Source organism: Glandiceps talaboti, chromosome 7 (genome assembly GCF_964340395.1).
Source record: "Glandiceps talaboti chromosome 7, keGlaTala1.1, whole genome shotgun sequence".
Classification (NCBI taxonomy): Eukaryota; Metazoa; Hemichordata; class Enteropneusta; family Spengelidae; genus Glandiceps; species Glandiceps talaboti.
In genome coordinates, this window is record NC_135555.1 from 24,624,062 (window position 1) to 24,647,584 (window position 23,523).

At 34.2% G+C, this 23,523-nt stretch overlaps 2 protein-coding genes across 2 annotated transcripts in view; one reads left to right on the forward strand and one right to left on the reverse strand.

Annotated features, from left to right (window-relative positions):
• LOC144437867 (uncharacterized) overlaps positions 1-23,523 on the reverse strand; it is a 435,833-nt gene that overhangs the window by 297,035 nt on the left and 115,275 nt on the right. The window lies entirely within an intron of this gene.
• On the forward strand, positions 4,655-23,217 carry LOC144438127 (sphingomyelin phosphodiesterase 3-like). The gene is made up of 6 exons (XM_078127157.1): positions 4,655-5,506; positions 18,306-18,381; positions 19,281-19,421; positions 21,254-21,343; positions 21,621-21,895; positions 22,580-23,217. The coding sequence occupies exons 1-6, from the start codon at positions 4,655-4,657 to the stop codon at positions 22,676-22,678; spliced, it is 1,533 nt and encodes a 510-aa protein (XP_077983283.1). The 3' UTR covers positions 22,679-23,217.

Here is a 23,523-nt window from a genome sequence, read left to right on the forward strand (position 1 = left end):
ATTTTAACCGTTTATGTACTTTTATTCCATGTTCACATTATTTTAATTGAAATAAGTTTTCATTTATTTGAGAATATTGTTTTATTTTTCGTCAAACCAGAATTTTTTTAAGGATTATATATAATTGAAAGTCAAAATATATTTTTTGTTAAAGTTATTTTATTTTATTTTTTTTAATTTTTAATTTATTTTTTTGGCCGAGTCTGCTGACAGGCGCCGGTCACGAGCACGTCGTGCTCGTGCCCGACACCTGTCACGAGTACGTCGTGCTCGTGACAGGCGTGACATTTGACATCCATTACGACGTGTTTCGGCGGCAAATACACGTTCTTATTACCTTCGAAATTGATCGCTCAAACATTATATCAGATCTCAAAACTGTTAATTTACGTGTGATAGTATCTGTTTTTTCCAACAACCGCGACTTCAGCCGCGTACACACATGTGTACATCGCATGTGATGATGACCGCATGTATGATGTATTACATGATGTAGTACGTAGGACACGATCCATGTGCAACGGGTAAAGGTAGTTAATCTAAAACAACTAAAGTTTGTTGCATCACAAGGAGAATTTACTGAGTTCACACATTCACGACATAAACGAAGCCATAACAGTTTTGAGAGTTGGGTAAAGAAAATGATTATTTTGTTGTGTTACTTATTTGAGAAATGTGTCTATAAAAGATAGTACCATCTAAAATTAGCAATTAATCTTTATACATAGGGTTAAAGTTTTCAAGGATAGTTTAATAACGTCACAAACATAGGTTGGTGCACCTGGCATGATTGTTGGTTGAATTAGTGCCTCCCATTCATCTGGGATGAGGGAGTCCCTGGGGTCTCCTCCTAGATCCTAGAAGATCTGGAGTTTTTTTGCTTTATTAAGGCAATTTTTAAGTTATTCATAGCCTTGAGGTAGTCACAATTTCAAAAAGCTAAAATTAATGTAAGTTTCGCATGTCACAAAAATTGTAATGTCTATAACATTGGTATCGTAACATTACTATTGCAGATAGTAAAGTCACTTTGCTATGTTAGAGAACTTATATTAATATTAGGTGCTCACATCTACTGTGTATAATAGAAACTGAAATCTGATGAGATGTGGTGATTTGTAACGTCAATAACATGTGTAACCGCGTATGCGTCATTGTTATAGGGTACATCAATTTAGTAAACGCAGCTACGTACATGCATATCGAAAATAACGTTAGCGGAATCCTACTCCTCCCCCCACACCACACACACACACACACACACACACACACACACACACACACACACACGCACGCGGCTTTTTGACTGCTGTCAATGTTAACTGATACCTGGACGACCATCCGTGTGAACCAATAGAATACTCCGTATTTAATGGTTGAGATCAGAGGAAGTAAACATCGATCAGACCACACAGGTCATTCAAAGAGAACTTTGTCAGAAGTCACACCTACCGTCCGCTTGAGGTTTCTAAGCAAAATTATGTCATTCACGATTCTCGCGTTAATTTATAAGTGTTCACCTATCACGTTCAACGATAACGATCATTCACCAATAACGTAATATTCACCAATTCACCATTCATGTGTTTAGAAAAGATGCGTTTAACTTCACCACTCACGCGTTAAAAAGTAACGATTCACCATTCTCGCGTAAGGTATAACCCCCTCCCTTCCCGTCATACCATAGTCTGAACGTCAACTTATACAACATAGTAGATTTTCTATGCGATATAGATATACAATATACATGTACATATTTTTTCCAACACCTATGTAGTTTTCTCAGACATCAAGGCATTTACATTATTTTTGGAATTCAATCTTTGTTTTATGTGGAATAAGTTTTTTCTCTCTTTGTCAGTGTTTGATTCCGTCTTACAGTTTCAAGTCACTACTCGCTCCATGGCCAACTAATCAGGGATGTGGCTATTTTTTTGTTTTCAGTCTATGGATGATCTCAATTGATCTCCTTAGTATAGTTGGTCAGATATCGAAAAATTGACAACAACAAAATAGTTAGTGTATTGTAAGTTACTGATTCTGTTGATTAGTTTTTCCTGGACAACTATACCTATAGTAGTTAGTTCAACACTGCCATTGGTCACAACTATACCTATAGTAGTTAGTTCAACACTGCCATTGGTCACAACTATACCTATAGTAGTTAGTTCAACACTGCCATTGGTCACAACTATACCTATAGTAGTTAGTTCAACACTGCCATTGGTCACAACTATACCTATAGTAGTTTGTTCAACACTGCCATTGGTCACAACTATACCTATAGTAGCTAGTTCAACACTGCCATTGGTCACAACTATACCTATAGTAGCTAGTTCAACACTGCCATTGGTCACAACTATACCTATAGTAGTTAGTTCAACACTGCCATTGGTCACAACTATACCTATAGTAGTTAGTTCAACACTGCCATTGGTCACAACTATACCTATAATAGCTAGTTCAACACTGCCATTGGTCACAACTATACCTATAGTAGTTAGTTCAACACTGCCATTGGTCACAACTATACCTATAGTAGTTAGTTCAACACTGCCATTGTTCACAACTATACCTATAGTAGTTTGTTCAACACTGCCATTGGTCACAACTATACCTATAGTAGTTAGTTCAACACTGCCATTGGTCACAACTATACCTATAGTAGCTAGTTCAACACTGCCATTGGTCACAACTATACATATAGTAGTTAGTTCAACACTGCGATTGGTCACAACTATACCTATAGTAGTTAGTTCAACACTGCGATTGGTCACAACTATACCTATAGTAGTTAGTTCAACACTGTCATTGGTCACAACTATACATATAGTAGTTAGTTCAACACTGCCATTGGTCACAACTATACCTATAGTAGTTAGTTCAACACTGTCATTGGTCACAACTATACATATAGTAGTTAGTTCAACACTGCCATTGGTCACAACTATACCTATAGTAGCTAGTTCAACACTGCCATTGGTCACAACTATACCTATAGTAGTTAGTTCAACACTGCCATTGGTCACAACTATACCTATAGTAGTTAGTTCAACACTGCCATTGGTCACAACTATACCTATAGTAGTTAGTTCAGCACTGCCATTGGTCACAACTATACCTATAGTAGCTAGTTCAACACTGCCATTGGTCACAACTATACCAATAGTAGCTAGTTCAACACTGCCATTGGTCACAACTATACCTATAGTAGTTAGTTCAACACTGCCATTGGTCACAACTATACCTATAGTAGTTAGTTCAACACTGCCATTGGTCACAACTCTACCTATAGTAGCTAGTTCAACACTGCCATTGGTCACAACTATACCTATAGTAGTTAGTTCAACACTGCGATTGGTCACAACTATACCTATAGTAGTTAGTTCAACACTGTCATTGGTCACAACTATACATATAGTAGTTAGTTCAACACTGTCATTGGTCACAACTATACCTATAGTAGTTAGTTCAACACTGTCATTGGTCACAACTATACATATAGTAGTTAGTTCAACACTGCCATTGGTCACAACTATACCTATAGTAGCTAGTTCAACACTGCCATTGGTCACAACTATACCTATAGTAGTTAGTTCAACACTGCCATTGGTCACAACTATACCTATAGTAGTTAGTTCAACACTGCCATTGGTCACAACTCTACCTATAGTAGCTAGTTCAACACTGCCATTGGTCACAACTATACCTATAGTAGTTAGTTCAACACTGCCATTGGTCACAACTATACCTATAGTAGTTAGTTCAACACTGCCATTGGTCACAACTATACCTATAGTAGTTAGTTCAACACTGCCATTGGTCACAACTATACCTATAGTAGTTAGTTCAACACTGCCATTGGTCACAACTATACCTATAGTAGTTAGTTCAACACTGCCATTGGTCACAACTATACCTATAGTAGCTTGTTCAACACTGCCATTGGTCACAACTATACCTATAGTAGCTAGTTCAACACTGCCATTGGTCACAACTATACCTATAGTAGCTTGTTCAACACTGCCATTGGTCACAACTATACCAATAGTAGCTAGTTCAACACTGCCATTGGTCACAACTATACCTATAGTAGTTAGTTCAACACTGCCATTGGTCACAACTATACCTATAGTAGCTAGTTCAACACTGCCATTGGTCACAAATAAAAATATGTCTATGACAACTGGTCTCTCCTTTGTAACTTGTCCAAACAGTCTGTACATCATTATCTGTAAGATGGGGAGGGGGAGGGGGAGGGGAGGGGGGGGCTGTTACCTAGGAGTAGTTTTGTTTTCTTTTTATCAATCCTTTGAAGATCGATTATGGAGCAATACTTTGCAGGGGTTGAAAATATAGATATTCGATAAGTCATAATGCATTTTTTTCTCTTTTGTTCTGTTAGTTCATGAGATAATGTGATATGTGATACAAATGGTTGAAGTATACTTGACCATCTAGTGTAGATTGGGAGACAACCAGCTAACATCAGTGTGGATTGGGAGACAACCAGCTAACATCAGTGTGGATTGGGAGACAACCAGCTAACATCAGTGTGGATTGGGAGACAACCAGCTGACATCAATTTTCCACTTCTAATAATATAACTTTACATCTCAGTGATTTTTAAATATTATCATTCTCACTAAACATAATGTCAACCATGTTGTACAAAGAACGATATCAAACCAGAAAACTACGCCAGATTTGTAATGTAATTATATGGTTTGGTCGCTATCTGCCATGCTGGTCAATAGATCATTTGGTGGCCAGTGTGCTGCCACCATGCTCAGAAACCGAAGATCAAATTTGGTATTTATGCAACTCATTGCCATGGATACCAGTGTATGCAGTTATTGTCATATTTTCTTTGGCAATAAAAGCCCTTCTCTTTCCAGTATTTATTGCAGTTACAGCATATCAAGCCCCATACGTCTATGTCAGTAAGAAATACGAGGGGGCACAGAAGATTAATTACAAGACTAACTATACAGTGTGTTCTGCTAACATTTGTTTACTTGGAGAAACTGTTGCACATGTGAATTCTCTTGGCGAAGACACCAACCGAAGAGGAAGGCAAATTGGAAAAGAAATAGTTAATTCACAGTGTTGTAACAAATTAGATGTCAAAATGGTGTACCCAAATAGTGGAGATGACATGAGCTCACCAGAAAATTTGAAATCACACAACACACATGATGCTTCCTCTGCAAATAAGAATTCACATATATTGACATCTTTTCCAGCAAACATTGACTTTTTCTGTTTTCAAGAAGTCACTGATTTCCTTAGTCAGCCTGCTAGTAACTTAATGGAGGAACTTAGTGTGTACTTTGAGTATTTTATATTTGATGTGGGATCTACTGGATGGAGAACCTATTTCCATATATTTGATAGTGGTCTGATGTTTGCAAGTCGGTACCCAATCTTGGACATACAGTTTCATCCGTTTTCTAATGTGCACAGTTTTCTCAAATTTGCATCCTTCGGAGTGCTATCAGTGAAGGTAAGATTCAACAAACACCTATGCAGCTCAGGAACCAGTGTGTAGCACGATATTGTAACTTTGTCTTGTACTGAGCATTTATAAATCACCATGACAATAAAGCATTCCTAACATAAGGGAGCCTTCAGTATTTACAAGGGGGGCGGACGAAATCACACATGGTCTGTTAAGTAAAACATGACCCTCCCCCCATTCTCCATTTGTAAAAAAGTGACCCTCCCCTTTGTCCCATTTTGTAAAACATGACCCTCCCCATGACAATTGCATATACTGAACGTTAATCAATATTCCCATTATATTTCATATACATACAAATTAAATGATTTTGACAATATTTCTACATATAAAGTGACAAACAGTAAAAGACTGGCTAGTTACCTTTCTCTTATAATCATACACAATCTAGTTAGTATCTAAAACGTGCTTTCCATGTTGTGCATACTCTGCCTGATCTGGTCATTTGCAAAAAGTTCCTTGATATCATTGTCATCATCATCACCTTCACCTTCAGTATTGCCATTAGTGTCACTCTAATCTGACTCACTGGTACTACTTGAGTCAGTACATGTATCACTGTCCATGTTCTCTATGACATTCAAAACTAAATCATGACATTCAAAACTAAATCATCATCATCATGATCATCATCATCATGATCATCATGATCATCATCATCATCATCATCACTGCTACCATCACCATCACATTTTAACAACATTCACGGACAGTACTGTGAGTGATAAGGTGAGATGGTACACTCAACAAAATGCATCATTTTATTAAACAATTTTCTTACAATATGTGTACTTTTACTTTTGTATTTTGGCATGTAAAGTACTCGTAAAAATAAATGTTGAATGCTCATCTCACTTTTACATCTCAAAACACACAAAACATATTGACAATAATTGAATCTTCAATTTGATTCCTCCGGCCCCCTGTAAATACTGAAGGCTCCCTAAATTTAAAACTTCTGAAGAGAAGTTGTATGATCTGGAGATGTGGGATAGGTGATAGGTGTCAAGAGGTGGGATGGTTGTCAAGAGGTGGGATATAGGTGTGGATATGTTATGGTTGTCAAGAGTTGGGATGGTTGTCAAGAGGTGGGATGGGTGTGGAGATATGTGGGATGGTTGTCAAGAGATGGGATAGTTGCCACAAGGTGGGATTACGGCTGTGGAGGTGTGGGATGGCAATCAAGTGGTGGGATGGGTGTGGAGATGTGCGATGGTTGTCAAGAGGTGGGATGGTTGCCACGATGTGGGATGGGTGTGGAAATGTGGGATGGTTGTCAAGAGGTTGAATTGGTGTCAAGAGGTGGAATGGGGGTGGATATGTGGGATGGTTGTCATGGAGTGGGATGGTTTCACCAGAGGTGTGATGGGTGTCAAGAGATGTGATGGGTGTCAAGAGGTGGATGGGTGTCAAGAGGTGTGATGGGTGTCAAGAGATGTGATGGGTGTCAAGAGGTGGATGGGTGTCAAGAGGTGTGATGGGTGTCAAGAGATGTGATGGGTGTCAAGAGGTGTGATGGGTGTCAAGAGGTGGATGGGTGTCAAGAGGTGGATGCATGGGTGTCAAGAGGTGTGATCGGTGTCAAGAGGTAGATGCATGGGTGTCAAGAGATGTGATGGGTGTCAAGAGGTAGATGCATGGGTGTCAAGAGATGTGATGGGTGTCAAGAGGTGGATGCATGGGTGTCAAGAGGTGTGATGGGTGTCAAGAGGTGTGATGGTTATCAAGATGTGGGATGGGTATCAAGAGGTGGATGGGTGACACACTGTCAGTGTAAGAGATGGGTGTAAAGACTAAGAGGCGAGAATCCATAGTTGTTAAAAGATGGGATGGGTGTAAATAAAGACCTTCTAATCTTGGGTGATGTAGTTAAGAATTTTTAAATGGCATAGCCTGGCATTAATTACTGTTCTTGGTACCGTGGCCGAAGATGACAAATCGGTCTTCTAATTCAAGTGTCGGTCTTCTAGTTCAAGTGTCGGTCTTCTAAATTCAAGTGTCGGTCTTCTAATTCAAAAATCTGTCTTCTAGTTCAAGTGACGGTATTAGCGTGGCCGAAGATGACAAATCGGTCTTCTAATTCAAGTGTCGGTCTTCTAGTTCAAGTGTCGGTCTTCTAAATTCAAGTGTCGGTCTTCTAATTCAAAAATCTGTCTTCTAGTTCAAGTGTCGGTATTAGCATGGCCGAAGACAACAAATCAGTCTTCTAATTCAAGCGTCGGTCTTCTAATTAAAAAATTCGGTTTTCTAATTCAAAAATCGGTCTTCTAGTTCAAGTGTCGGTCTTCTAATTCAAGTGTCGGTCTTCTAATTCAAAAATCGGTCTTCTAGTTCAAGTGTCGGTCTTCTAGTTCAAGTGTCGGTCTTCTAATTCAAGTGTCGGCCTTCTAATTCAAAAATCAGTCTTCTAATTCAAGTGTCGGTCTTCTAATTCAAGTGTCGGTCTTCTAATTCAAAAATCGGTCTTCTAACTCAAAAAAGACCAATCATAGCACAGAAGCGAAACAAAAACTTAAAAGACAAATGGGTCAACACTAAATTGAAGGATTCCGAATTTAAAAATCTAGCGGAAAAAGAACTAGATGATAGGAATGTTGAAATACTGGCATCTTTATTTGATGAACAATACAAGTAAACTCTGGGCAAACAAATACGGGAATACTATACTATATAGTATAGTATAGTATAGTAAAGTATATAGTGTAGTATAATATATAGTATATAGCATAGTATAGTATATAGTATAGTATATAGTATAGTATAGTATAGTATAGTATAGTATAGTATAGTATAGTATAGTATAGTATAGAAGACCGACACTTGAATTACAAGACCGACACTTGAATTACAAGACCGACACTTGAACTACAAGACCGACACTTGAATTAGAAGACCAACACTTGAATTACAAGACCGACACTTGAATTGAGACACTTGAATCAGAAGACCGATTTGTCGTCTTCGGCCACGGTATCTTGGTGCTTGCTTTTGTTTCACCTTTGGAATAATTATATTATCAAATTGTTCAGTACTAATAATAGGTTAGAATATAGAATATACCTCAATACTCAATTTTTCTCCAAACTTTGGCGTATGAAGCTTGTTACTTATCCCGTCGTATAAAGCTTGTTACTTATCCCGTCGTATAAAGCTTGTTACTTATTCCGTATAAAGCTTGTTAGTTATCCCGTCGTATAAAGCTTGTTACTTATCCCGTATAAAGCTTGTTAGTTATCCCGTATAAAGCTTGTTACTTATCCCGTCGTATAAAGCTTGTTACTTATCCCGTCGTATAAAGCTTGTTACTTATCCCGTATAAAGCTTGTTACTTATCCCGTCGTATAAAGCTTGTTACTTATCCCGTATAAAGCTTGTTAGTTATCCCGTATAAAGCTTGTTACTTATCCCGTCGTATAAAGCTTGTTACTTATCCCGTATAAAGCTTGTTACTTATCCCGTCGTATAAAGCTTGTTACTTATCCCGTCGTATAAAGCTTGTTACTTATCCCGTCGTATAAAGCATGTTACTTATCCCGTCGTATAAAGCTTGTTACTTATCCCGTCGTATAAAGCTTGTTACTTATCCCGTACAAAGCTTGTTACTTAACCCCGTATAAAGCTTGTTACTTATCCCGTATAAAGCTTGTTACTTATCCCGTCGTATAAAGCTTGTTACTTATCCCGTATAAAGCTTGTTACTTATCCCGTCGTATAAAGCTTGTTACTTATCCCGTACAAAGCTTGTTACTTATCCCGTACAAAGCTTGTTACTTAACCCCGTATAAAGCTTGTTACTTATCCCGTATAAAGCTTGTTACTTATCCCGTCGTATAAAGCTTGTTACTTATCCCGTATAAACCTTGTTACTTATCCCGTACAAACCTTGTTACTTATCCCGTACAAAGCTTGTTACTTATCCCGTATAAAGCTTGTTACTTATCCCGTCGTATAAAGCTTGTTACTTATCCCGTACAAACCTTGTTACTTATCCCGTACAAAGCTTGTTACTTATCCCGTATAAAGCTTGTTACTTATCCCGTCGTATAAAGCTTGTTACTTATCCCGTCATATAAAGCTTGTTACTTATCCCGTCGTATAAAGCTTGTTACTTATCCCGTCGTATAAAGCTTGTTACTTATCCCATCGTATAAAGCTTGTTACTTATCCCGTTGAAATCCAAACTTTGGCGTATAAAGCTTGTTACTTATCCCGTTGAAATCCAAACTTTGGCGTATAAAGCTTGTTACTTATCCCGTTGTTACTTATCCCGTTGAAATAATAAAAGTTCACATTTTGTTTTCAAGAAAACAAGAATCTTATTTATATTTTCCATAGAGTTAACACGGTATTCAGCAGCCATACTGGATTCTAAAATGATTATATTTTGACGTAATTTTACCTCTATTTCAAGAATTCACATGGTCACCCACGATATTTTTACTGATGTTAACTGAGAGAGAGTTGGTGTTTTCTTGAACCAAGTAACAGCAAAAGTTGAAAGAGTTTATTTCTGAGGCGCATTGTAAATTAAAACTTCTAATATACTTTAATGGTTGTCACTATTCTAATATACTTTAATGGTTGACACTATGCTAATATACTTTAATGGCTGTCACTATTCTAATATACTTTAATGGCTGTCACTATTCTAATATACTTTAATGGCTGTCACTATTCTAATATACTTTAATGGCTGTCACTATTCTAATATACTTTAATGGCTGTCACTATTCTAATATACTTTAATGGCTGTCACTATGCTAATATACTTTAATGGCTGTCACTATTCTAATATACTTTAATGGCCGTCACTATTCTAATATACTTTAATAGCTGTCACTATTCTAATATACTTTAATTGCTGTCACTATGCTAATATACTTTAATGGCTGTCACTATTCTAATATACTTTAATGGCTGTCACTATTCTAATATACTTTAATAGCTGTCACTATTCTAATATACTTTAATGGCTGTCACTATGCTAATATACTTTAATGGCTGTCACTATTCTAATATACTTTAATGGCTGTCACTATTCTAATATACTTTAATGGCTGTCACTATTCTAATATACTTTAATAGCTGTCACTATTCTAATATACTTTAATGGCTGTCACTATTCTAATATACTTTAATAGCTGTCACTATGCTAATATACTTTAATAGCTGTCACTATTCTAATATACTTTAATAGCTGTCACTATTCTAATATACTTTAATGGCTGTCACTATTCTAATATACTTTAATAGCTGTCACTATGCTAATATACTTTAATAGCTGTCACTATTCTAATATACTTTAATAGCTGTCACTATTCTAATATACTTTAATGGCTGTCACTATGCTAATATACTTTAATGGTTGTCACTATGCTAATATACTTTAATAGCTGTCACTATTCTAATATACTTTAATAGCTGTCACTATTCTAATATACTTTAATGGCTGTCACTATTCTAATATGCTTTAATGGTTGTCACTATGCTGATATGCTTTAATGGCTGTCACTATTCTAATATACTTTAATGGCTGTCACTATTCTGATATACTTTAATGGTTTTCACTATGCTAATATACTTTAATGGTTGTCACTATGCTGATATACTTTAATGGTTGTCACTATGCTGATATACTTTAATGGCTGTCACTATTCTGATATACTTTAATGGCTGTCACTATTCTAATATACTTTAATGGCTGTCACTATTCTAATATACTTTAATGGTTGTCACTATGCTGATATGCTTTAATGGCTGTCACTATTCTAATATACTTTAATGGCTGTCACTATTCTGATATACTTTAATGGTTTTCACTATGCTAATATACTTTAATGGTTGTCACTATGCTGATATACTTTAATGGTTGTCACTATGCTGATATACTTTAATGGCTGTCACTATGCTAATATACTTTAATGGCTGTCACTATGCTAATATACTTTAATGGCTGTCACTATTCTAATATAATAATAATAATAATAATAATAATGTTTATTTTCGCCAGAAAAAAAAGACACAATATCTCGTACAAAGAGCTCGACATTACAAATAAATTTACAGAGCTTAATGTTATAAATTATTCAGATTAGAAAACACACACACACACACACACACACACACACACACACACACACACACACACACACACACACATGTAAGGTGAACATTTCTGGCGGGGATCACAAATAGTTCATTCGAACTAGTCTGAATGTGACCCTCAGACACAATGCGAAAAATACTTTTAAATATACTTTACTGGCTGTCACTATGCTGATATACTTTAATGGTTGTCACTATGCTGATATACTTTAATGGCTGTCACTATTCTAATATACTTTAATAGCTGTCACTATGCTAATATACTTTAATGGCTGTCACTATGCTAATATACTTTAATGGCTGTCACTATGCTAATATACTTTAATAGCTGTCACTATGCTAATATACTTTAATAGCTGTCACTATTCTAATATACTTTAATAGCTGTCCCTATTCTAATATACTTTAATGTCTGTCACTATGCTAATATACTTTAATGGCTGTCACTATTCTAATATACTTTAATGGTTGTCACTATGCTGATATACTTTAATGGCTGTCACTATTCTAATATACTTTAATGGCTGTCACTATTCTGATATACTTTAATGGTTTTCACTATGCTAATATACTTTAATGGTTGTCACTATGCTAGTATACTTTAATGGTTGTCACTATGCTGATATACTTTAATGGCTGTCACTATTCTAATATACTTTAATGGTTGTCACTATTCTAATATACCTTAATGGCTGTCACTATTCTAATATACTTTAATAGCTGTCACTATTCTAATATACTTTAATGGCTGTCACTATGCTAATATACTTTAATGGCTGTCACTATGCTAATATACTTTAATAGCTGTCACTATGCTGATATACTTTAATAGCTGTCACTATTCTAATATACTTTAATAGCTGTCACTATTCTAATATACTTTAATGGCTGTCACTATGCTAATATACTTTAATGGCTGTCACTATTCTAATATACTTTAATGGCTGTCACTATGCTGATATACTTTAATGTCTGTCACTATTCTAATATACTTTAATAGCTGTCACTATGCTAATATACTTTAATGGCTGTCACTATTCTAATATACTTTAATGGCTGTCACTATTCTAATATACTTTAATAGCTGTCACTATTCTAATATACTTTAATAGCTGTCACTATTCTAATATACTTTAATGGCTGTCACTATTCTAATATACTTTAATGGCTGTCACTATGCTAATATACTTTAATAGCTGTCACTATGCTAATATACTTTAATGGTTGTCACTATTCTAATATACTTTAATGGTTGTCACTATTCTAATATACTTTAATGGCTGTCACTATTCTAATATACTTTAATAGCTGTCACTATTCTAATATACTTTAATGGCTGTCACTATTCTAATATACTTTAATGGCTGTCACTATGCTAATATACTTTAATGGCTGTCACTATTCTAATATACTTTAATGGCTGTCACTATGCTAATATACTTTAATAGCTGTCACTATGCTAATATACTTTAATAGCTGTCACTATTCTAATATACTTTACTGGCTGTCACTATGCTGATATACTTTAATGGCTGTCACTATTCTAATATACTTTAATGGCCGTCACTATTCTAATATACTTTAATAGCTGTCACTATGCTAATATACTTTAATGGCTGTCACTATTCTGATATACTTTAATGGCTGTCACTATTCTAATATACTTTAATGGCTGTCACTATTCTAATATACTTTAATGGTTGTCACTATGCTGATATGCTTTAATGGCTGTCACTATTCTAATATACTTTAATGGCTGTCACTATTCTGATATACTTTAATGGTTTTCACTATGCTAATATACTTTAATGGTTGTCACTATGCTGATATACTTTAATGGTTGTCACTATGCTGATATACTTTAATGGCTGTCACTATGCTAATATACTTTAATGGCTGTCACTATGCTAATATACTTTAATGGCTGTCACTATTCTAATATAATAATAATAATAATAATAATAATGTTTATTTTCGCCAGAAAAAAAAGACACAATATCTCGTACAAAGAGCTCGACATTACAAATAAATTTACAGAGCTTAATGTTATAAATTATTCAGATTAGAAAACACACACACACACACACATGTAAGGTGAACATTTCTGGCGGGGATCACAAATAGTTCATTCGAACTAGTCTGAATGTGACCCTCAGACACAATGCGAAAAATACTTTTAAATATACTTTACTGGCTGTCACTATGCTGATATACTTTAATGGTTGTCACTATGCTGATATACTTTAATGGCTGTCACTATTCTAATATACTTTAATAGCTGTCACTATGCTAATATACTTTAATGGCTGTCACTATGCTAATATACTTTAATGGCTGTCACTATGCTAATATACTTTAATAGCTGTCACTATGCTAATATACTTTAATAGCTGTCACTATTCTAATATACTTTAATAGCTGTCACTATTCTAATATACTTTAATGTCTGTCACTATGCTAATATACTTTAATGGCTGTCACTATTCTAATATACTTTAATGGTTGTCACTATGCTGATATACTTTAATGGCTGTCACTATTCTAATATACTTTAATGGCTGTCACTATTCTGATATACTTTAATGGTTTTCACTATGCTAATATACTTTGATGGTTGTCACTATGCTAATATACTTTAATGGTTGTCACTATGCTGATATACTTTAATGGCTGTCACTATTCTAATATACTTTAATGGTTGTCACTATTCTAATATACCTTAATGGCTGTCACTATTCTAATATACTTTAATAGCTGTCACTATTCTAATATACTTTAATGGCTGTCACTATGCTAATATACTTTAATGGCTGTCACTATGCTAATATACTTTAATAGCTGTCACTATGCTGATATACTTTAATAGCTGTCACTATTCTAATATACTTTAATAGCTGTCACTATTCTAATATACTTTAATGGCTGTCACTATGCTAATATACTTTAATGGCTGTCACTATTCTAATATACTTTAATGGCTGTCACTATGCTGATATACTTTAATGTCTGTCACTATTCTAATATACTTTAATAGCTGTCACTATGCTAATATACTTTAATGGCTGTCACTATTCTATATACTTTAATGGCTGTCACTATTCTAATATACTTTAATAGCTGTCACTATTCTAATATACTTTAATAGCTGTCACTATTCTAATATACTTTAATGGCTGTCACTATTCTAATATACTTTAATGGCTGTCACTATGCTAATATACTTTAATAGCTGTCACTATGCTAATATACTTTAATGGTTGTCACTATTCTAATATACTTTAATGGTTGTCACTATTCTAATATACTTTAATGGCTGTCACTATTCTAATATACTTTAATAGCTGTCACTATTCTAATATACTTTAATAGCTGTCACTATTCTAATATACTTTAATGGCTGTCACTATTCTAATATACTTTAATGGCTGTCACTATGCTAATATACTTTAATAGCTGTCACTATGCTAATATACTTTAATAGCTGTCACTATTCTAATATACTTTACTGGCTGTCACTATGCTGATATACTTTAATGGCTGTCACTATTCTAATATACTTTAATGGCCGTCACTATTCTAATATACTTTAATAGCTGTCACTATGCTAATATACTTTAATGGCTGTCACTATGCTGATATACTTTAATGGCTGTCACTATTCTAATATACTTTAATGGCTGTCACTATGCTGATATACTTTAATAGCTGTCACTATGCTAATATACTTTAATGGTTGTCACTATGCTAATATACTTTAATAGCTGTCACTATTCTAATATACTTTACTGGCTGTCACTATGCTGATATACTTTAATGGCTGTCACTATTCTAATATACTTTAATGGCCGTCACTATTCTAATATACTTTAATAGCTGTCACTATGCTAATATACTTTAATGGCTGTCACAATGCTGATATACTTTAATAGCTGTCACTATGCTAATATACTTTAATAGCTGTCACTATTCTAATATACTTTAATGGCTGTCACTATTCTAATATACTTTAATAGCTGTCACTATTCTAATATACTTTAATGGCCGTCACTATTCTAATATACTTTAATAGCTGTCACTATGCTAATATACTTTAATGGCTGTCACTATGCTGATATACTTTAATAGCTGTCACTATGCTAATATACTTTAATGGCTGTCACTATTCTAATATACTTTAATGGCTGTCACTATGCTAATATACTTTAATGGCTGTCACTATTCTAATATACTTTAATGGCTGTCACTATTCTAATATACTTTAATGGCTGTCACTATTCTAATATACTTTAATGGCTGTCACTATTCTAATATACTTTAATGGCTGTCACTATGCTAATATACTTTAATGGCTGTCACTATTCTAATATACTTTAATGGCTGTCACTATTCTAATATACTTTAATGGCTGTCACTATGCTAATATACTTTAATGGCTGTCACTATTCTAATATACTTTAAAAGTTGTCACTATGCTAATATACTTTAATAGCTGTCACTATTCTAATATACTTTAATAGCTGTCACTATGCTAATATACTTTAATGGTTGTCACTATGCTAATATACTTTAATGGCTGTCACTATTCTAATATACTTTAATAGCTGTCACTATGCTAATATACTTTAATGGCTGTCACTATGCTAATATACTTTAATAGCTGTCACTATGCTAATATACTTTAATAGATGTCACTATTCTAATATACTTTAATAGCTGTCACTATTCTAATATACTTTAATGTCTGTCACTATGCTAATATACTTTAATGGCTGTCACTATTCTAATATACTTTAATGGTTGTCACTATGCTGATATACTTTAATGGCTGTCACTATTCTAATATACTTTAATGGCTGTCATTATTCTAATATACTTTAATGTCTGTCACTATGCTAATATACTTTAATGGCTGTCACTATTCTAATATACTTTAATGGTTGTCACTATGCTGATATACTTTAATGGCTGTCACTATGCTAATATACTTTAATGGCTGTCACTATGCTAATATACTTTAATGGCTGTCACTATGCTAATATACTTTAATAGCTGTCACTATGCTAATATACTTTACTGGCTGTCACTATGCTAATATACTTTAATAGCTGTCACTATTCTAATATACTTTAATGTCTGTCACTATTCTAATATACTTTAATAGCTGTCACTATGCTAATATACTTTACTGGCTGTCACTATGCTAATATACTTTAATAGCTGTCACTATGCTAATATACTTTAATGGCTGTCACTATTCTAATATACTTTAATAGCTGTCACTATTCTAATATACTTTAATGGCTGTCACTATGCTAATATACTTTAATAGCTGTCACTATTCTAATATACTTTAATGGCTGTCACTATGCTAATATACTTTAATAGCTGTCACTATTCTAATATACTTTAATGGCTGTCACTATTCTAATATACTTTAATGGTTGTCACTATGCTAATATACTTTAATGGTTGTCACTATGCTAATATACTTTAGTAGCTGTCACTATGCTAATATACTTTAATGTCTGTCACTATTCTAATATACTTTAATGGCTGTCACTATTCTAATATACTTTAATAGCTGTCACTATTCTAATATACTTTAATAGCTGTCACTATTCTAATATACTTTAATGGCTGTCACTATGCTAATATACTTTAATGGTTGTCACTATGCTAATATACTTTAGTAGCTGTCACTATGCTAATATACTTTAATGTCTGTCACTATTCTAATATACTTTAATGGCTGTCACTATGCTAATATACTTTAATGGCTGTCACTATGCTAATATACTTTAATGGTTGTCACTATTCTAATATACTTTAATGGCTGTCACTATGCTAATATACTTTAATGGCTGTCACTATGCTAATATACTTTAATGGCTGTCACTATTCTAATATACTTTAATGGTTGTCACTATGCTAATATACTTTAATGGCTGTCACTATTCTAATATACTTTAATGGTTGTCACTATGCTAATATACTTTAATGGTTGTCACTATGCTAATATACTTTAATGGCTGTCACTATGCTAATATACTTTAATGGCTGTCATTATGCTAATATACTTTAATGGCTGTCACTATGCTAATATACTTTAATGGTTGTCACTATGCTAATATACTTTAATAGCTGTCACTATGCTAATATACTTTAATGTCTGTCACTATTCTAATATACTTTAATGGCTGTCACTATGCTAATATACTTTAATGGCTGTCACTATGCTAATATACTTTAATGGTTGTCACTATTCTAATATACTTTAATGGCTGTCACTATGCTAATATACTTTAATGGCTGTCATTATGCTAATATACTTTAATAGCTGTCACTATTCTAATATACTTTAATGGCTGTCACTATGCTAATATTAAAATGGTCAACATTATGATACAGTATATCGAATTGTTGAGGGTACTGACTAATAATTGTCTTTAATAAGGTATAGTCTTATATACCTAATATCTTTATCACACTCTTGTAAATCTTGATCTGCTCAAAAATCATCGTTAAAGTACTAGTGTGTAATGTGTGTGTAATGTACACTCATAGAGACAATCACTTGTACTTTCTGTGGCTGAACAAAGAAGAATTTTTGGGAATTATCTAATTGTCATATTGATATATGTATGTAAAGATATTTTCACTTTTTACTGCATCATGAAAGGTTGATCTTGGTATGATTGATGAAGACAAGAGAGTTGTTGGTTACCTAGCAACAACTCATCTTCAGCCACTTCCAGGTAAGATAAAACAAAACAAGAAATTGTAGTTCTTAATGAAGTCATAAAACTTCAAATGAATACTAGAATAGAAAACTCTACAGAAGAACTTTAGTTTATTTCAATTTTTTAATTGTCAATGTTGATAGTGTGAATCCCAAATGAAAAAACACAAAACGTGTTTCTATTGTGAAAGTTCATCCCGAGTAATATTGTGCCAAACAGACATTGACATCTTGTAGATAGAGTATACTGCCCTCTTGAGGGAGATTATGAAATTCATCACAGAAAATGTATTGCATGTTTGAGAATATAACCATAAATATTACCATAGCTGTGTTTCTTGATTACAGTGTCCATTTAACACTCACTGACTGTGTTAATGAAAGTGGCCATATGGATGAGGATTTGGTATTTATTTTGGATTCTTAATTTTTAAAACAATTTTATCAGGGTAGTTGGTATCAAATGTGTCAAGTCACACTGACCAAGTCTGTGTTTGTAACTCAATACAATGCAAAACACTAGAATATGTAAAAAGGTTTGTTATTGTACGTACAATAAACATTTTATACATTTATCAAGTCTTTGCACTTTATTGAGTTACAAACAAGTAAAGGACTTGGCATATGTTGTTTCACGTTGATTTTTCAAGTAGGAAGCCTGGATATGATAAAAATCCAAAATAAACACCTAATCCTCATCCATATGACTCTTACAAGAGGCATAGTCTAGTCTATCAATAGCTATATTTTGAAACTGTAGATGATGTTGATTTATATAATTTTAGTAAAACAAAAAACACAAACAAAAAAAACATGATAGCTAGAACCAACTGAAAGATAATTACTGAAACCTTTAGGTGGAGTAATATTTGACCAGGATTGTTAAATCAATTGATACTTTCTTTATGATTTCAGGAGACCAACATATTCATTCACTACAAATGGATGAGATCTTGAAAGCCCAGGATGAATTCAGAATAAAGAGTTTACAAAGGAATGACCTGATTGTATTTGATGTGCTGTGTGGTGATTTTAATTTTGACAACATGTCCCCAGGTAAGACAAAATGTTCAATTAAATTTAAGTGTCATATGGATGAGGATTGGGTATTTATTTTAGATTTTTAATTTATAAAACAATTTTATCATGGTGATCAATGTGAAACAACATATGCTAAGTGTTTGTTTGTAACTCAATAAATTACAGAAGATTAAATAACTATGTAAAATGTTTGTTTATTGAACGTACAATAAACAAACCTTTTACACATTCTTTTATATATAGTTTTTTGCACTGTATTGAGTTAAAAATACAGACAGGCTATGTTGTTTTAGATTGATTTCTCAAGTAGGAAGCGATGATAAAAATGATAAAATTGCTATATAAATTAAAAGACTCAAAATGTCCATTTTAAGTGTTTAAGGTTGAAATTTGCTACTGTGGATCTACAGTGGTTTTTATAGTCTTGTATTGTCTCTGTGCATCTGTGCAATTATGTCATGAAATGTTAATGTACAAATTAATTCTAAAAATATGATGTTTGTTTTCCTATTTTATACATTTAACTCTAAAATGACAGGGTATACCTTGCTAAGTAAAGCTACTTTAATTGTTATAATTGTAAGGTGACAATGTATTACAATATTAACAATAGAATATATTTAACTAGAGTTACCTTGAAAGAATTGTAAGTCACTTTTATAAATTGAACAATCTTAGTGAATAGTCTTTGGTTGCTACGTGACGACAAAAATATCCTGATTTATTGCAGCCAATATATGTTTAGTAAGACTAGACAGACCTATTCTAAGCAACTCTATAATTACATATTGCCAGGAAGGACATTTATTCATTATTAAAATACTTAAATATAACTAACTATATATACCAGCATATCATAATATGGCACCAGTTAAAGTCTATCTAAGTTTGTGTATATTACCCCCTTACTTTAAATGAAAAATTAACCTAGCACAAAGTCCTGTAGGATTTCTTTACAAATACTTTAAACACAAGTGGTGTATTTCTAATACTAACATGATCAATCCAAAATGGCCCCCTATTAATCTCACAGGTAGCAAGAGCCATAATAAACAGTTATCATTTTAGTTTTCTGAAGAGTGTAGCTTTCCTCAAAGGATTTCACATGACTTTCACACTTTAACACTATCCTCAATTGACATACCAGGATTATTCCCATAAATTATGTATCCATAATATCAAGAATATATGGAAATAGCCATATAAGTGAGTACAAATTAAGTTGCCAGGAAACATGCTTTCCAAACATCTCACACTTCTGTAAGCATCATTCACTTAGTGATATATTGCTCAAACAGTAATGTAGATTATCACATATGTACCAGAGATTACTTGCACATGCAGACCTGCACGTCGCACACGAATACTAGTGCTACTTTCACTGCATTGTAATACCAAAAACATTATTGTATACCTGCATGCAAATGTATGCAAATGAGGATGCAATCATTTGCTACAGACAAAATTGCATAATTGCATAAAGAGTTTTAAGATTTTGATGGAAATTACCATTTCTGTTAAACATATGTAATAATAACAGAACCCCATGCCATGTGAGTTCCAGGGGTATTTGCACTCTTGCTTGCAGTGTTTTGCACTACACTTTCACTTGCTACACTCATGAAAGCAGAGAAAACTGCAAGCACTCGTGAAAATAACCACACTTGCACTCACATGTCATGAGGTTCGATCATAGTTCTAAAGTGTTAGAAACCTCTTCAAGGACACTCAATATAAAATATTGTTTGTACTTATGAAGTCAACATAAAACTACACCCAAAAGTGCACCGTAATCAGTTTGGTGAGGAGGAGGATGATGTTAATTAATTTTTTCTTTTTTTGTTTAGGAGAGAAAGGAGCTTGGACTCACAGATTGTTTGAGGTTTATGATGATGTGTGCAGAGAAAGACCCGGACAAGATCACAGATGGACTGTAGGTTAGTATGTTAATTGTACTTTATAATCGTTGGAGAGAATGACTTGCAGGATGAGATGAGATTATTATGTTCCTCTTTTCTCAGTTACACAAAAAATTACCATCTGATTTGTCTACCTAATAACGCAACCAACCAAACACAGATGAACTGTTTAGGACAAGTTAATGCTCAAAATGTCAAGTAAGTCACTCACTCACTCACTCACTCACTCACTCACTCACAAGTTTATATTTCCAAGTAAGAAATTATGTTAGTAACAAAGTTGTGTTACCATTAGGTACTGAGATGAGACTAGCAACACTCTTAGACAAAGAAGTGTCTACATCACAACGCTTGAAAGCAGTGTTAGAAGATGAACATACGAGAGCTTGGCATGTTTATGATGCAGATATTCAGAAGACAATGACAACTAAGCTGCTCCTGACTCATCCCGATGTCATCACCAGGAAGAAAAGACTGCTAATAAATGGTTTGCTGGATGACCACAAAAAGTCAAAGGTCGATGGAAAGAGACGGATTGATTTGATTCTACACAGGAAAGACACCCCAGTGGTGAGTATAACTTACTGGTGATGATGGGTGATGGTGTATGTAAGGTGAAAGACACCCCAGTGGTGAGTATAACTTACTGGTGATGATGCATGATGGTGTATGTAAGGTGAAAGACACCCCAGTGGTGAGTATAACTTACTGGTGATGGTGGGTGATGGTGTATGTAAGGTGAAAGACACCCCAGTGGTGAGTATAACTTACTGGTGATGGTGGGTGATGGTGTATGTAAGGTGAAAGACACCCCAGTGGTGAGTATAACTTACTGGTGATGGTGGGTGATATGGTGTATGTAAGGTGAAAGACACCCCAGTGGTGAGTGTAACTTACTGGTGATGATGGGTGCATGCATGATGGGTGTAAGGTGAGAGACACCCCAGTGGTGAGTGTAACTTACTGGTGATGATGGGTGCATGCATGATGGGTGTAAGGTGAGAGACACCCCAGTGGTGAGTGTAACTTACTGGTGATGGTGGTGGGTGCATGATGATGGTTGTAAGGCATATATATACCCCTCAGTGGTAATAAACCATGCAATCAATGGCTGATATGGGTGATAGTGGGTGCATGATGGGTGTAAGGACTTAGGTGTAGCAATAGAAGATCAGCCTGCTGACTTTACTTTGTTGATAATTAGTATTGTTTGTTTTTTTGAAATGTTTTTAATCTTTCCTTCATTTCTTCCAGGAAGTAGCTGACTTCAGCTTTGTCACACAGCTGGCCAGATTAACAGACCACATACCAGTTACAATGTCCTTTAGAACTAATGTAGAGTTAGATCCTTAGCATTACTGGGACAAGCCATTAAAGAAGCAAGTCCACTTGTTATCAAAGAGTACCAATATTTACACATGTGATGATGGGCTCTTACATAACACAAGTAAACAGTGTAGTTCACAGCGTAAGATCATTTCTAAGGAGTGGGTCAATTGAGGCAAACCTTATCTCCGTCTTATATCAGTTGTTATCAATTTATTAGGCTATTATAAGTAACACTACAAACAGCTTTAGAGATGCAAACAACTTTTATGACACCCGTTTTCGTCAGGCAAGCCCGCGGGTTTGTTGCACTTGGACCGTTAATGGCTTGTGAATGTCATGGATTGATAGCAACTTTGTTCACTCTGGCATTTTATGCATCAGTTATGCAATGGTATCTTTGAATTATATGCCAGTTATTATGAATGTTAAGTCATAGGTCAATGTTACAGTGTGTGTGTAAATGATATATCTCAAAATAACGTCAATGGCATTGTAGCACAACTGTACAGTTTAAAATGTTTATTCACATGGTGAGCCATAATAGGTATAGGAGAAGATAATATGCTGGGAATCATTAGAAAATATATATGACTCAATGTCTGTCAGTGAAGAATTTGTGTAAAATTCACATTGATATCTTGAAGCACGGAATGGTATCTATATTGTTTTGCATATGTAGATAGTGAATAAATATGATTGATGAGGAAATAGTTGTTTTGAGAGGATGAATGCTATTGTGTCAGAGTGGATACATCTTGGTTTTTAAGTATCAAGTACTGAAATTTGGCTAAGGGTGAAAAAAAGCCTGGGGGAGTTGACATGGTTACTCGGAGTTTGCAAAAGAGACACAAATTTGTAATAAGAAGGTG

Excerpts from the sequence above, each read along its gene's own strand:
- LOC144438127 (XM_078127157.1), top strand. The coding sequence starts at position 4,655 with ATGTCAACCATGTTGTACAAAGAACGATATCAAACCAGAAAACTACGC. Across the intron at positions 5,507-18,305 it reads TCGGAGTGCTATCAGTGAAG|GTTGATCTTGGTATGATTGA; the intron begins GTAAGATTCAAC and ends GCATCATGAAAG. Across the intron at positions 21,896-22,579 it reads ACAGGAAAGACACCCCAGTG|GAAGTAGCTGACTTCAGCTT; the intron begins GTGAGTATAACT and ends CATTTCTTCCAG.